Source organism: Bos indicus, chromosome 22 (assembly GCF_029378745.1).
Source record: "Bos indicus isolate NIAB-ARS_2022 breed Sahiwal x Tharparkar chromosome 22, NIAB-ARS_B.indTharparkar_mat_pri_1.0, whole genome shotgun sequence".
Taxonomy (NCBI): domain Eukaryota; kingdom Metazoa; phylum Chordata; class Mammalia; order Artiodactyla; family Bovidae; genus Bos; species Bos indicus.
The window spans coordinates 38,875,490-38,892,219 of NC_091781.1; the positions used below are offsets into that span (position 1 = coordinate 38,875,490).

General features: G+C 39.9%; 1 protein-coding gene across 2 annotated transcripts; it reads right to left on the reverse strand.

Moving 5' to 3' along the window:
* Positions 1 to 435: 435 nt before the first annotated feature.
* CEP15 (centrosomal protein 15) lies at positions 436 to 15,000 on the reverse strand. Of its 2 annotated transcripts, none has more exons than XM_019985112.2 (5): positions 14,152 to 15,000; positions 13,440 to 13,521; positions 11,975 to 12,098; positions 2,890 to 2,964; positions 436 to 843 (listed from the first exon to the last, which is right to left on the reverse strand). In XM_019985112.2, the coding sequence occupies exons 2-5, from the start codon at positions 13,490 to 13,492 to the stop codon at positions 709 to 711; spliced, it is 387 nt and encodes a 128-aa protein (XP_019840671.1). In that variant the 5' UTR covers positions 13,493 to 13,521; positions 14,152 to 15,000; the 3' UTR covers positions 436 to 708. The 2 variants fall into 2 exon arrangements, with proteins under 2 accessions (XP_019840671.1, XP_019840670.1); XM_019985111.2 differs by having other exon boundaries at positions 13,440 to 13,524.
* Between the last annotated feature and the right edge of the window lie 1,730 nt (positions 15,001 to 16,730).

Here is a 16,730-nt window from a genome sequence, read left to right on the forward strand (position 1 = left end):
TAAAGATGAAAAGATAAGAGAGGAGTTACTTGTATTCACAGGTTGGTGATCTTTAAAATCAACTCAAAATCCAGTGACCATTCACAGCTCTCCTAGTTCTGTTTTCAGAACCCAGTCTGAGCCTCCTGAAACTAGCTGCTTATTGAATGCTTAGCAGTTCACTTCTTTCTTCCAGAATTTTTACAGGATCAGTTATCTATGAGGGGCAAAACCCTGTGACTCTGTTTCCTACTCAGTGTTACCACACTAAAGCAGTTGTCGTAGTCTTCTCACCTGTTAAAAAACTGCAATGTAAGCAAACCTCTTGGATCCTGTGCCTTATCCTCTTAATAAAATAACTGAAAAGTAAAGAGTCTAGAAAATGTCTAATCTGGTATTCACTGTTTAGATGAGAATCATGGTATATGATTAGATTAAAAAAAAAAAAACAGCACACAACACTCAGCAACTTATTTAATCAACAGTCCATTTTCCAGTATCAGCTTTTAACACACTTCCATGGGTTTGGTAGAAAACAAATTTATGGCACTGAAATAGCAGTAGATCTTCCGGTGAGAACCTGAAAGCCGCCGGTAGATCCTCAACCCTTCATTGTCGCAGAGGAGGCGATGAGGCTATCTCTCTGAGTCCTGAAGTCCCCGCAGCAACCTGAATGCTCTTTAATGTACAGCTTTACTCGACAGGTTTCTGCAATACTATGTGGAGAAGCTATTGCTGCGCCCTCTTTGGAATGGTATCTTCTGCTTCATTTCCATTTTCACTACAGGCAGGATACGGTGCTCTTCCTAAAAGAAACTGCTCCCATTTGGGAATATATTCTTCTACTGATGCCCAGTAAAGAGTCTGGGGGGTGGGAAACATCCAAAAGTGAAAAAGCGTATCAAGCGATTGAACTTGGCTCTTCATAATAGTCTAAATGTTTATTCCCTTAAGTGTGTGTGTGTGCGTGTACACACACACTCACAGACACTCACACACATACGTAGAATGCACTTCCTCTGCAGAATATTTTATGTTAATTTTAGAAAAAAAAATCTGGCTACTTACTAGTGTTAATTTTCAAATTTCTCAGTAAAACCAGAGCCTGGCAGAATTACAGGTTTTACAATTTTATTGTGATTTTACACGCCCTCTTGTGGCCAATCATGTGATTATTCCCAGTAGTATCATTTATGGCCACAAAATCATTAAAAGTTCTTGTTTAATGTTTCTAATCCCATACCAAATGACTCCTCATACTATAATTATCACAATGAAATGATTCACTGTGAACAACTGCTTTAGAATTAACAGAAAAAGAAGTGACCTGGGATGAGATCAGGAACGAAATATAAAGAGGATGATAACAGGATTCGGGTGAATTAACCCCTTAATTGTATGAGGGAGAAACATTAAAAATATGTATCCACTCTATCTTTTAGAAGAGCACTTCATGTGGCAAACTGTAGTTTCTTCCCACACTTTTTGGATAATGACAAAATAATACCAACATCACCTAGCTATTTTTAATTCAAATAACTTGGAAATTGAGGTGCTGTGTTTCTGCCTTGGCTGGAGCAGTCCTGAAGCTCCAGAAGCTCCAAATGCATCACTGGATCGCTGTCCATGAGCTGGGTGGTTTCTTGGTTGACTGTCCTAAGTAAGCTGCCAAAAACTCTGTGTCATAGGAGGGCATTTTATATGAGATCGTCACTATTGGTCTCATCTTGGGAAATTCAGTCAGAGTTAGATAGCGTTGGGGACACACTCTGAGCAGTAAAAAGGTGTGGGGTGGGAGGAACTTCCTAGCGGTCCGGTGGTTAGGGTGCGGCGCTTCCACAACAGGGGGCTTGGGTTCGACCTGTGGTCAGAGAACTAAGATCCCATGTGCTGCATGACCAAAAAAACAAAATACTGTCATTAAAAAAAAAAAAGATAACGGGAGTTCTGAAAGCTGAAAATGGTAAGGGACTCCATTTATCTCTGCATCTATGCATGTGGTCTGAGAAGTAGCCTGACATACTTAAAACAGGGGCCATCCTGCTGTGCGAGACTAGCTAAGAAAAATACCAGCCAAGGCCTGTGGTTGGGTGTTTCTCCGCCATTCACGGCTGGATTAACCCCTATTGTGTGGGCCCTGTGCAGGCCAGGGTAAGGTATTGGAAAATTCAACAAAGAAAAAGACATGCCCAGGGCACAACTTTGAACGGGAGTTTTTTCTGTCCTTGATCACTGCCTTTTCTTATTACCCTAGATGACACAGAAGAGTGTGGGGCAAATTCTCAGCCTTTCGTTTTTGAGTCTGTTCACCTCCTTGGTTAGGCAGCAAGCAAAACTGCACTTAGATAAAGGTCATTAAAAATATAGTCAAACTATTTTATATGTAGCAAATTCCCTTTCAGCACACATACATGCATATACCAACTATGGTTTATTTTTGCCAGCCATCTTCTCAATCTGTTCTTGAACAGAGCAAAATCAAACAGACAAAAGCCACGCTGTACTGCATGATAATATGCATTTAAATAGTGCTGGTTGCATTTTTCGGTGAAGAGACTGAGCTGTTACTTGTAACATCAGCCAACAGGAAAAGCATTTTGGTGAGGCTGTCATCTTAAGATTTAGTGCATATTTTCTGTTAGGATTTAACAAGAAAGTAGTTTCTAAGTGACTTGGTGAAAAGACACAAAGCCTTGATAAAATTTTCACTTGACATAAAAAATTTTTTAAAACCAAAATACTTGCAGATTACTACAACATACAAGGTATGGCACTGTGGACACAGAGAGATCAGCTACATTTGGTGTATTTTCTTGAACGCAGAAAGCTGGGAAGTACACAGAGCCACTTAAAATGCACTTCTGACAGAACAGGCTGTCTTGTTGGACATTTGTTCCTTAAGATTCTCACCTCGAGAGCAGCCACCTCAGGTGGTAGAGCTGGATACATCCGGGTCTGGAGAGACTTCTCTGCCGCTTCTATGTCCTGAAACAGACAGAAGCATTTTTCAAAACATTCACACACACACACACACAGAGCACCTCTAATAGCATATCTATATATTTCTAATCTCTTGCTTCATCTCTTCTGTGCATACACAGTTTAAACTCATGGAGATGATGCTGACAGAGAACTGATCACTGCTTAATTAACCAGTTGCAAATAGAGAAGGAAGCGTTTCTTATTTTAAAATAAAAGGCAGGGGATGGGGGTGGTACATCTAAGTTCTGCCTTTTTCATTTTAAGTAGTTAGTAAATGCCAATAATTCTTGGAAAAAGAACTTCCTCTAAAACTGCTCAGAGGACTGACTTAGCTTTAAAATCCTTTAAAAACAGCCAGATGGATAAAATAGTCAAATATTCCGATACTAAAAACAATCAGATCCTCAGACCCACGCTAGGCTAACCTTCAAAGTAGAGAGTTGTGGTCTGTCTGGATCATCACATGGGATATTAATGAGACACCTTTCATTTATGCAGGACTCCATATTTGAATTTCATACACAGGCAAATATCTCCTCTATTTAAAAGGTCCATGAGGTACCTGAGTACTCTGCAACAAGAACCTTTCACGACGCTGTTTAGACTTTTAGTACCAGGTTTCTAAGCTAATCTCAAAGGCAAATTTTATTGTGAGGGAGTATATCCTTCAGCTCATGGCATTCAAGCACTGTGTGTTACTAAGTACTTTCAACATGCAGATATTTATGTTTTCTCTTATGGATGTAGAAACACAAGAGTATTTAAGCTTGATTCGTACTTCAGGAACGATTTTATCTAGATCTATACATAAAGTTCATGCCCAGAAACATACGACTTTGCAAATCGTTACGGAGATACTCAAGCCCTGTGTGGTGAATTCTCCCCAAATCAGCACCTCTGCTGTCACGTGCTTGCTTAGGTTTGCCCAGTTCATAGGGCCACTGCTGGGAAGGCTGTGTAAATGCTGTCTCTCAGCTTAATAAGTTGACAGAAAAGAGAAAGTTCTCTGCTCCATGGAGAAGCACAGGAGCGATCTGAGTACAGGGCTGTTGGACAGAAGGAGAGCGATGGAAAAGGGCGTGGGAGTGGGGTGTGAAGAAGCCAACGCTGAACAGGAGAAAAGAGATAGCAGATGGCAGCGGCGGGAGCAAGGAATGGGTGTGAAATGGAAAAGGGAAAAACAGGAAATTCCCTAAAGGGACTCCCCAAAGTCGCACAACCATTAGTGCACCTGCTGTCTGGAGGAAGGTGATTTGAAGGGGAAAGAAAACGATTTAGGGATAAAAAAGCCCATCTATTCGCATGTCTATCCCATACCAGCAGTTCACGACCAACACGCAGGCTTAGAGGGCTTTTGATGTCAATGATACAACAGACAGGGGATACCAACTCTTCTGTTTACACCGAGATTCAATAAGGTTCTTGAAAAACCACTTTATACATCTAGGAATCAAACAAAACTCACAACCCCAATGTTACCATTATTCTAAGAACAGTTACAAAGTTGCCTGAACTGGGAGATCTAAGTGCTACTAGCACCTATAAGCAAGATTAAACATTTTTCTTAAAGATCAGAAAATAAGAAAACCCAGTATCTTGTAGAGAAGAGCAGATTTGCAATGGAAAGAGCAGACAGGTGGAGAGGGACACATGGCCTGGAAAAGCAGGCCCAAGTCCGCCGAACCCAGCTGTCATCTCTGCAGCATTTACACAGGGATTATCACCCCTTGAGAGAACTTCCTTAGCTCAAGTCATATTTCACTTCCTTCGATGTTTTGCTCACCTCTCGGACTCCTGCTCCTCCTCTTCTCCTTGGCTGGCTCTTTTTTTTCTCTCATTAATCCTCAGTGTGGGCTTTCTTAAGATTTGAGACATCTGGCCCCATCTTTTCACTTTTTCTCCCTCCAAGATTGTCTCTGATCTAGTATCAATTATTATTGTAGACGGATGGCTAGTTTCTTTCCTGGCCCTTAATTCTCAACCTGATAAAACTAAACTCATCTTTTCCCACTGAATGTATTAAACGTGTACTAGTGGGAATTCTGTCCACTCAGACACCTACGCTGTATCGTGGAATGCCAGATCTTCTTATTCCTGCCATTTAAAACTTCAGCACTCCCTATATTGTTCTTTCAGGATGTCTCCTCTGGCCTTTTCATGTGATTCTTAATGCCGTGGCCTTCTAATTCCACTTATTCATTCCACAAATACTTAATGCTTACGTGTACTCATGCCTAGACCATATTGTACTTTCATACATACGTAACTTGGAATTGATTAGTTCTGCTAAAAACTACTTTAAATATGTCCTCCCCTAAATTGAAAAAAAAAAATAAATTGGTACCCACAAAACAGAGGATCAAGCAGGCATTCCTTAGCCTGACTCAGAATCTCAGCAATTGACGGCAGCCTTCTGTAGCAAGTTGTATCTTAATCCTTCGACATAAGAACCTTCTTTTTCACTATATGCTGCCCGAAGGAAAGGACTATGTCTCATATAACCTTTAAGCATCTGAGACTCTAACAAGTGCAGGGTATGTACTAGGTACTGAAATATTCAGTAAGTGAATACAGGCTGAAGGGTCAAAGAATCCTGAGTATAAATCAGAAACTTTAAAAGAAAAAACGAAAAAGAAAAAAGTACCCAAGGGGGTAGGGGAAGAAGAGGAAGAAAGAGGAGAACAGGGGCTTGCTGGCCAGCTTTACCTGACTACCGTGTTGTCCTGCTGTACAGCCTTGTCACTAGGCCACTTAAAATTGTATGCAGTTAGAAAACCACTGAAAAAGCAGTCCCTACAAACTGAAAATAAACAGATCTAACTGCTGTCTAGTTGGTGGCATAACCACACAGACAATAAATATATTACGTGACCTTAGAACACAATATTTTGAGTGAGCACCCCTAGTGGGATACACCCTAAGGACAAAAAGAATCTTAGTAAAAGCATCTTCCTGAAAACCGTTCTTCATAATCACATGGACGGTGACAGTGCTGTCTGGATCACAGGATGTAAGGTACAGAAGTGGTTGTGCTGGTGTTGGAAACTTCTTTGGGAACAGATTTTGGATTTGAGAAAAAGAAGTCGGAGGTATAAAATCTATGAGTTTAAGTTAAAAGCCTTGCAAACTGGAATCCTGGAATTTCTGATAGCTCTTATCTTAAAAAAAAAAAGTCACAATAAATACCACCATTGCCCAGACAGAGGGCTCTGAACATATTTCCTACCAAAAGGATCCAGGGCTCCTTGGAACAGTGGCTGCCCCGGGTCTCAGCAAAACGCACATGATGAGCCTGCAGTGTCTCATCAGAACAGAAAGGAGACTGTCAGGCTGCTGAAATCGCAGCAGAGGCGTTCAGGAGCTGGTCTGAAGAGGTTCCCGCTTGTTAAAAATGGGACAAGTTGAGAATAGGAATAAATATTGAAATGTATTGAAACATTTCCAATCCAGGACACCTCAAAAAACAACAGCAACAAAACACAAAACAATATAAAAAAAACCAAGACCAACAACACCTAATTGATCACTTTTGCAGGAAAGTAGAGAACAAACCTATTATTCTGAAAATTAAATAGAATCAAGCATTCATCATGCTTTTTCCTCTATGAAATATATGTCAGTGTAATCAAATAATTGATGAGGACAAGTGTCTCTTAATATAACTAATCAGCAGTTGAATGAGAAGGAATACAAGAATTTGAATACTGCTTTTCATAACCCCTAATGAGTATACTTAGGCAGTGATCATCAATGCCTAACATTCCAAAAAAAGAGAGACAGCTGGCATTATGGAAGTGTTCTTCCCCAAAACACAGAATCTGAATCTACTCAGGCCTCTCTAATCTGCACTGTTAATGGAATATTTCTTAGCCTCAAGTAGCTGCTGAGCACTCGAAATATACAAGTCTGAATTAAGATGTGTTGTGATGTACAATACACACTGAATTTTGAGGGTCTAGTAAGAAAACAGAATATAAAATATTTACTAACTCTTAATAGCAATTACATTTGAAATATGTTTGAAATCTTAACATTTTATTTAATCTAGGTTGACATTATTAAAATTAGTTCCTTGGAAATTTAAAATTACATATGTGGCTTTACTGTTGCACAATACAACTTAGATCTGTCAATTATATTAAAAGGAATGAGGGGGAGCAGAGGAACATGTTAAATGAGTACCTCAGTGATGGAAGTAGCGATACCCAGAAACTCAACAGGACAAATGACCCAGTTCCTTTAACAAATGTATTAAAAGGGAGGATAAAAGAGCAGGGAGTACTGTGAGAAATTCAGGAAACCTATCAATTACAAGTTGACTTTTATTTGGAACCGGATTAGCTATTTGAGGGTTTATTGTTAATTTCTTAGGTTGACACTGACATTTTGATTTTGACTAAAACAGTCCTTATATTTTAGTGATAGACACTGAAATAAAGAGATGTACTGAAATATTTACAGGTGAAACAATTCTGGGTCTGAGGTTGGCTTCAAAGTGATGTGAGAGGGTAGAGGGGAAGAGTATAGACAAAACCAGCTGGCTGTGTTCTGACACTGATTCAATGTGGGTGATAAGTACGTGGAAACATTCTTCTATTCCTTCTTTTGCATAGTTGTGAGATTTTTCATAGCAATTAAAAAACAAGCTTCCGGTGGATGATGGTATAACTGTTACTCTATGGCATGACTCGGGAGCCTGTATAAACAAGTTGGCTCCTGAATAGGAAAAGGAAGGAGCATAAAGCATCATGTACCAAGATCTGTCTTTCCTCCTCCCTGCCTACATCCATCCCTCCTCATCGAGCTGTGGCTGGGCTAGGTTTAATCTTTTAAGCTGCTGGAGGGGCAATTTCTGGGATACAAAAAATAAGATATTAAAGGCATGAAGTGCAAGGGTCATTGGTACAAAGAACACAGGAACATGTGTTAAACATATGCATCGGGGAAAGTGAAAATGTGAGAGAAGAGGAAACACGTGGGCCGGCAAGTACTGGCCATCCTGGGTGGCAGTTCTGACTGCCAGCTGCCCCGTGGAGGCTTCCAGAATGTCCCTGAAGGAAAGAACCGGCCGCATGTCTAATCTGCTGGAGGACACTCTCATTCTTCCTCACTCTGTCCTGTTAGTCCGTCTCACAAGAGGATGTCTGTTACCAAAAAAGCATCTTTTGGGGTTTAAACTAAATTTTGTGGAGGGAAAGGTGGGAGAGAGGGCGGTTTATGTCATGGAAATATTTGTAGAAATAAAATATTTTCTGGCTTCTAAGTCCATTGATGTTTGATTTTAAAAGGCAGATAAGAGTTAATTGTATTAACGGTAACAGAAGAAAAATCACTGAGCCAGTGTTCAAAATCCACTGTCTTCTATGATATTTACTGACTAAACCCTCACTGTGAATTTTCTTCACTACTTAGATTCATGTACATTTTTTACTAAGTTGGAATCTTTGATGGGATTACTCTCATTCCCCTTTTAAAAGCAGTCTTTGATATTTGTGCTATTTATTCAAATGCAACTAAAGAAAATTTTTCTTGGGATTTTACTAAATCTAAAAATAATTTTGTGACAGATGACTTAGAAAAAAACCATAGTTTCCCCAGTCAGGATTAAGGCTTATGTCTTCATTTAAGTTTTCCCTTAAAACTGCCACTGAAGTGTAATAATTATCTTCATAGCAGTCATGCAGATCCTTTGTTCAGAGCATTCTCAAGTACGTATTTTATAATTTTATTGGTAGTGTGAATGTGATCTCTATTTTCCACCTGTATACATAGGATTGCTATTGATTTTTATATGTTTATGGTTTACCCATTAATTTTACTCAACTCGTACTAGTTTTGAAACAACTTTGGCTTCTCAAGTATAAAGACATGTCATTGAAAGATGCTAGTGTTATATCTTTCTTTCTTAAAGCTCATGCCCTTTTAGTGTTCATGATACTGTTCAGAACATGGGAATAAGGTCAGATAATGGGCAGTATACAGTCATCCTTATTTTGTTTACTATATTATAGGAGTGCTACCAGGTTTTAAGGGCACCATTTTCCATTGAACTCGGTACTTAAGTACCTATCCTGCTATAACTTAATCTCTTTGTGTATGTGTGTGTGTGTGTGTTCGGGGGGATCGTATTCCTTGACTGCGGATCAAATCTGTGCCCCCTGCATTGGGAGCACAGAGTCTTAAGCACTGAACTGCCCAGGAAATCCTATTTAATCTGTTCTTGCAAAGGGATGTTAGGAGTGATACATGATGGTTTTTCTCATCTCTATAAATTAAGGGATTAGCCCAGATCAGTGGTTTTCCCAGTTCTTTAGAGCCACGGCAGTACAGTCAAGGAAGGGATTGTAGGACTTTGGGCCAAAGCAGGACCGCTTTTATCTACTATGTGTGCTCAGTCACGTCTGAATCTTTGTGACCCTTTGGACTGTTGCCTGCCAGGCTCCTCTGTCCATAGTATTTCCCAGGCAAGAATACTGGAGTAGGTTGCCATTTCCTCCTTCAGGGGATCTTCCCAACCCAGGGGTTGAACTCGCATCTCCTGCATTGGCAAGTGGGTTGTTTACCACTAAGCATCGGGGAAGACCTTTAATTTACATCTGTGGGAAAAGTTTTTATGCTAAAAAACAAAACAAAAAAGACTTAAGATAAGAATCTAAAGCTATATGCTTTTTACAGTCTTTCCCAGCTCAATTCTGTAATCATGTCCTATTTATCTTAACAATAACTTCTGTGGGAGAGCCACTAAAATTATATCCCTCGTATATAAAAATTATATATGAGGGAAAGAAGGACAAAAATAAGGTTGCATATCCAATTATTCAAAGCAACTAAACACACATGTTAAAAAACAGGGGGAATTGTATCTCTAACTTTACCTGGGATGTAAGACAGTTAAAAAATGTTTATAAAAAGCTGAAAGGAAATATAGAAAAATATACTGATTTCTAGACAGGCAGATGATATAGAAGGTTTTCCATCTTTGCTCTTTCAAGTTTTTTTTTTATAATGAGAGTATATTTTTTTGATAATTAAGGGAAAAAACACCATACCAAACTGGTTTCTCAAGACTATGAAACTAGGTTCATTACCTTCCTTCTAGATATGACAGTGATTTCTTAGCTACCTCCTTAAATCTCTCCATTTTTGAAATTACTTTGCTAAATAGCAAATGCATCTTTCTTAAAAACTCTTTCATATGTTTGAGTCTTGCTGTTTTTTTTTGTTGTTGTTGTTTTGCTCACAACACTATATTATCTCTACCTACCAAGTCTCAACTTCATTTCGTCTCACAATATATATTCAGCCTGTTTCCTGGGGCTTTCCAAGCCAGTTAGCTTAGGATCCCGTGAACATTAATAGGCCATTCATTCTTCTTCTGGTCTTGGCTCTTCCTTGAGAACTCAATGGAATGTCTTCCCTGTTAGCTTAGCGTCTTCTCTGAGACCTCATAGAATATTCTAGCTCTCCAAGAGTTTTTAACACTTCTAAAGTGCTAAGTATTTTAACACTCCTAAAGTGCTGAGTACCCTGGAGGAGGGCGTGGCAACCCACTCCAGTATTCTTGCCTGGAAAATCTCCATGGACAGAGGAGCCTGGTGGGCTACAGTCCATGGGGTCGCAAAGAGTAGGACAAAACAGAGCGACTGAGCACACAGCAAAGTGCTGAGTATTCCACAGCATGTAATTAACGTTTGATCATACAAGGTCTCTATTTTATGTATATTTTAGGTCATGAACAGAGCCTGTAAGCTACTTGATGCAAAGGACCTAACTTGTAGCTATTTTGTTACCCTCACTTTCTGCTCAGAACTAGCTCAAGAGTAAAGAGCTGGGCATTCGTCAAATACTTGGGCATTAAAAAGAAGACAATATTACCTGCACTCGCCGATATTACCTGCATTTGCCGTAACAAGTAGCAAGCAAGCGGTGAAGACTTCCAATTTGGATTTTCTGACTTTTCAGAGCAACTTCTAGATTACCCTATATATTTCCATTTAAAAATAAATATTGCAAATACCATTGGGCAAGTAAGACATATGGCAATATAGAATGCTTTGGTAGCACTATGGCTGTGACTTAAATTACTGTGGATCAAACTGCCAGAAGCTGAGAAGATAACTGAATTTTCCTCTTCCTTTATCCTCTAGTGAGGACAGAAGAGAACTACATCATGCCTATCGATGAAAATATTTAACAATAAAAAACTGAAAACACTGCTTTATAACTTAAATAATATAGCCTTACTACCAAATGTTTTAGTCATAGGATCTCTTGGAAGCTCGAATGGAAGCAAACTTTAGGGTTTTAATTATGGATGAAGCCATACAATTCTGGAAGCAAAGTACAGCAAGCAGCCAAAAATGTTACACATATGATTTTACTCCAAATGGGCACACTGGCCAAATGGTGAGGCCCTGCGCAGTCACATACTTTGACCACCTCCTCCATCACCATCAAAGAAGATCCTGGGAAATCTGTTACCTTAGATACGAAATCTGTATATTGACTGTGGCCCCAGGAGGGCAAAATCAAATTGTTTCGAGCATATTATAGGTACTTTATCATGTTTCAGAATCTCCCTACAAATAAAAGAAGATGGAAGATAGAAGCTATGTCTTTTTTTTTTTTTTTTTTGGTTGCGTTAGGTCTTAGTTTCGCTATGGGCATGAGGAATCTTAATTCCCTGACCAGGGATCCAACTCACGTCCCCTGCATCAGAAGACAGATTCTTAACCACTGGACTGCCAGGGAAGTCCCCAGAAGCTATGACTTGTATTTATTCTTGCACAAAGGTGACTTAAAAGTTCTTTGTATAGTGATTGATTTTTCATTAGCCTAAGCAAACGTCAAGGCTTTCATTTTAATAAGTGAGACTCCCTGCTTCTTGTCCAGTTAACATGGATTTAAATAGTAGTGTATCAACTCAAAGGAATTACATAAATCAAAGTAATGAAATTGAATTAAAACCTTTTTGCAAAAGTGGGGAAAATAGGTTTAATTCAGAGAATCTTACCTTTAAAAGACTAACATTCCTTTGTAAAGCAGCCTTAGCTGCTTGTGTCTGAGAGGCCCTTCCCTTGTTTTGATCTTCAGGTTTATTCTCCATTTGTTGAAGTAACATTAATCTTTGTGATACTCTACAAAAAAATGAAGATTATGTAAAGATTTTAAAAAAACTTTTTATTGCTTGGCCAAAATAAATCATTTCTTAATTGCACCTCACTCCCAATTCAACCTACTTTGAAAGCCAGTTACTATATGTCAGTTAATAAGACAGTAAAAAACTTAGGTAGTTCAGCAAGTCTTCAGTCTTAGTGAAATTATTTTTATTTTCATATTTACACTGTAAGTACACATTTGTGTTTTTTTAACCTCTCTAGTCTTGAAAGTATTTTAAAGTGTTGGAAAATATTTAGTGAAAATGCAAACTGTAATCCATATCCCTTTGTACACATACTTATATATACCTCCCCACACATACATTGGTATGACTTGCTATACAAAACCTTCTGCTTAACACTTCAGTACCCCTGAATCTTATGTTACACATTTAGAATTGTGCTAAACTTCCATATGTTTGAAGAAGCAATAAAAATATTTTTTTCCTCTTTTTCCAAGAGAAAGATGATGGTTCCATATATGAGTGAGAGGCTGTGTGTACACATGCATACTCACAACATGGGAAAACTAATTGAAGATGTAGAAAGTTGTAAATAAATTATCAAACTACTTTGTTATATATAATGGACTTCAAAAGTTTCTCTGTGGTTAAATACTCCTTTTATAAGTGTTTAGTCTTATTAAGTGATCAAATGGGAAAAAATACTCCAGTGGTGCAGTAACAGTCTAACTATTTCTCAAAGAGTTGAGATTCTCAGCAAACAGTATGTTGCACAGGGTTGTTCTTGAGAGTAGAAACAAAAACCTAGGTCTTTGAAAAGTCATTTTCATAAGAAAAATACCTTAGAAGGCCATGGCAGAGAGGCTAGTAATTAATTAGAGAAAAGCAAAACATGAGAGCCCACAAACAGAGGTTAGAGAAGGGTTAATACTAAATAAAAGTGTAGGACTGGCCATATAATTTGCAGAGCCCAGTGCAAATGAAAATTTTGCTCCTAGACTAAATCTAGTACAGGGCCTGTGACTATTCCAGTCACATTCTCATGAAAGCTGGCCTTGGTAAAAGGCTTAGAGAAGTTCATTGAATAGCAGTGTAGAGCATAGAGCGGCTGAGAGGGAGAGTGAATTTCTCTAGATATTAGTAACAAGAAGTTAAAAGACATAAAACACAATTAGACCTTTTAATCTGTGTTATTCTTGAGGGGTAATGCCGTTCCTTAAAACCAAAATCTCTCAAGTGTCACAAAAAATGATACACATAAGATTTTTAAGTTTTCCTGTGCACACAGTGTCACTAATAAAGCCAGTACAGTGTATACATTGAGATTAGCCTTTTAAAAACAACAACAGCAACTTACATTTTTTCATGTCTTTTAGAAAGGCGAATTTCTTGAGTGAACAGAGACGTCATCTTTAATCAAAGCTGCCTTGATAAGCTTTCTGCTAAATAGTAAGGACATTTAAAGTTATTTCTACCCCGTGGCCTTAGCTTTGCAATATTTGATCATTCAGCACCTCAATCTGTTGGTTCTGTCTCAGAAGGGAAAAATACGGCTTGGGCTGTAATGATGTTTTTAAATGCCTTCTCTCATTTTACATGTTTACTCACAATGCATAGTTTCCCAGGTGCGTCCCAGAACACCGACACAGGTCAACACAGCATACTTCCCCTGTTTCCCCCCCACCTCCCTGCAACCACGCACACACTTTAACCTTAATCAGAAATCAAAACAAACAAGCAGCTGGTACCAAGACTAGTAAACATTTTATTGAGTCAACAAAAAAGAAAAAAAAAATCCACTGTGTATAATTCAGAGAAACACCATCCCTCAGACACACAGAGAGACAAACAAGTATGAAAACCAACTGGAAACTCATGGTCTTTCCTTTTTTGGAAGACTGCCCAGTTCTACTATCTCTCTTCCAAATGGGGAAGTATTTTTCATGCCTAACTGTGGAGAAAAGCACATTAAAGTGGTTTCACCTTACCCTGGCTGCTCTGGACTCTTCATTAGGGGAGTTTGGGAAAACCCATTTTCATAAAACACTATACACCATAAGCAAGCTCACCTTGGTAAAAGTGCCTGGGCCAATACAGACAGAGGTCTAGTGAACTACTTGGATGGCTGTGAGTCTGAAGGCAAATCATCTGGTTGGGTGCAAGGATTGAAGTTTCCTGACTGCACAAAGGAAGAATGCAACTAAGCCGAAATAATATAATTAAAAAAAAAAAAAAAATGAAAATTCAGTCTTAGAATGAAGCGCTGGCTTTCCTAAATTTTATGAAACTAATGCTGGTTGTCTGCTCGTCGCCTCCGTGTCTAGAGCTGTTAAAAAAAAAAATGAGCCCTTCCTTCAGCACACACAAAGAAACTCTGAGCAAAGCCGAGGAAAATGGAAATACTGCCCTGCCCTCAACGGGTTTCTTCCTGAAGATACCGCTCTATTTTCAGCACCGCGGACAGCAATCGCACGCAGGCTAGCCCGGAAGGGGTCGAATTACAGACACTTCCGACGAAATCACGGCAGGCCTTTCTCCCGGTTTCGAATCCAGTGTCAAGGAAATCGCTGGAAGTGAGTCCATGGTAACTTCTTTTCTGTGTCGACCAGCATCAGCACTTAGAAAAAGTCTGCCTTCTGAGACGAAGATCTGCAGCTTTTCGGAGTCATCAGTTCACCAACCACTGCAACTCTCGCTTACTCTGGAAGGACTCGGGAACTTTGCTCATCACCCTACCTCTTCCCCTTTAACGGCATCCTCGCCACCAGCGCACAGCTGTCCTTCGGACACTCGGGGCACTCACCCACCGGCCGTCCTACTGTTGGACCTCACTCACAGAGCCCCGTACTGACTTCTTCCGGGAAGGCGCGCCACAGACTGTGCGGACGTTAGGTCTCCGCGCAGGCGTGGGCGTGGCCACGCCACCAAGCTGCGCAAGCGCGAAGCGAAGTGATGTCATCACGTGCTTATAAAAGGAGCGCGTCTAGCACCAAACACTAGTGAAGTAAGGCGGCTCCGAAGAAGGACTGTGAAGTCACAAACTAGGTGGAAAATCACTTCGGTGGTAGCTTAATTTCAAGCCTCTTTTAAGCGTACCTGCATGGATTGAAAATACTTTAGAGAGTGAAAATGGTTTCTTAGAAGCCAGAACATCACAGTAGAATGTGGAGGGGGAAAAAACACTTAAGAGTCCTGCAAACTGTTTAAAACAGACTTTACAATCAGGGCTTCCCAGGTGGCGCTAGTGGTAAGAACTCGCCCGCCAAAGCAGGAGACTAGGAGAGGCGGTTTGATCCGTGGTTTGGGAAGATCCCCTGGAGATGGAGATGGTGGCCCACTCCAGCATTCTTGCCTGGAGAATCCCATGGACAGAGGAACCTGGTGGGCTACAGTCTGTGGGGTCGCAAAGAGTCAGACTCGACTGAAGTGACTAACCACGTAAGCACAGTCGGGTCCACAAATGCCCAAGAACAGCTTCAGAGAGCTTCACCCTGGGTGTCTGATGCTGAGCCGGGCCGCAGAGCTCTTCCTGCTTGTAGGGCAGCCCCCATAGGGATAATAATGCTGATTTTTCACTTGTTGAGAAATATGTATATCAGTCCCTGTATTTCTGTGGATGATCTCATTCACTGAATCCCCACAAGGCCTGGTGAGATAGATGCCATTCTTCTCATTTGACAGACAAGGAAACAAACTTGATCATTGATTTAAGTGGTAGCTGGAAGCCATCAGCGCCTCCATTAGATTTCCCACAGCCCTCTGGACAAAAACATTTGAGAATAATCCTTCGGTGTTGTAAAGTACATTCTTAAACATTCCCATTGAAAGAACTTTGTAAGTTACATGGTAGTATTCTTAATTACAGAGTAAAATATTGAGGTTCAGGAGGGGTAATGTTTTCTTTCTGAAGGTTACTGAGTTGGTAAAGGGCAAAGAGCTAGGAGTCCATTCTAGGTGTTTAAATTTTGTTTTTTCTTCCAGAATATCTACATTAAATTTATCTCCTGCTTGAGGTCTACTGCACTTCTGTATTTTCTTCGCCTGGAAATTTCCCCAGATACTGACATAGACTCGGTTCTTATCTTTCAGTGCTGCTTCATCAGTGAAGTAGTCCCTGAAACTCCAGTAGAGGATCACAAGTCTGACCCTTCACCCTTCATGCTCTTTCTCCTGCTTTACTTCTCTCTAGAACACAGTATCGTTCCACGTATTTTCTAATCACTTGTTCATTTGTTTAGGAGGCACCTCCAACTAGAATTTGAACTTCCTTTTGTCTCTTTTTATTTGCTGAGCTGTTGAAACTGCCTGACTATAGGTGCTCAGTAAATATTTTTGAATGAATGGGTTAAATAACTCCCCCTGTTGAAATTTCATCATAATGTAAGAGAGCTGTGTCTTCAGTTGCTAGGACTTTAGCTTTACTTCAGTTCAGTTCAGTCACTCAGTCATGTTTGACTCTTTGGGACTCCATGGACTGCAGCATGCTAGGCTTTCCTGTCCATCACCAACTCATGGAGCTTGCTCAAATTCATGTCCATCAAGTTGGTGATGCCATCCAACCACCTCATCCTCCATCGTCCCCTTCTCCTCCTGCCTTCAATCTTTCCCAGCGTCAGGATCTTTTCTAATGAGTCAGCTCTTCACATCA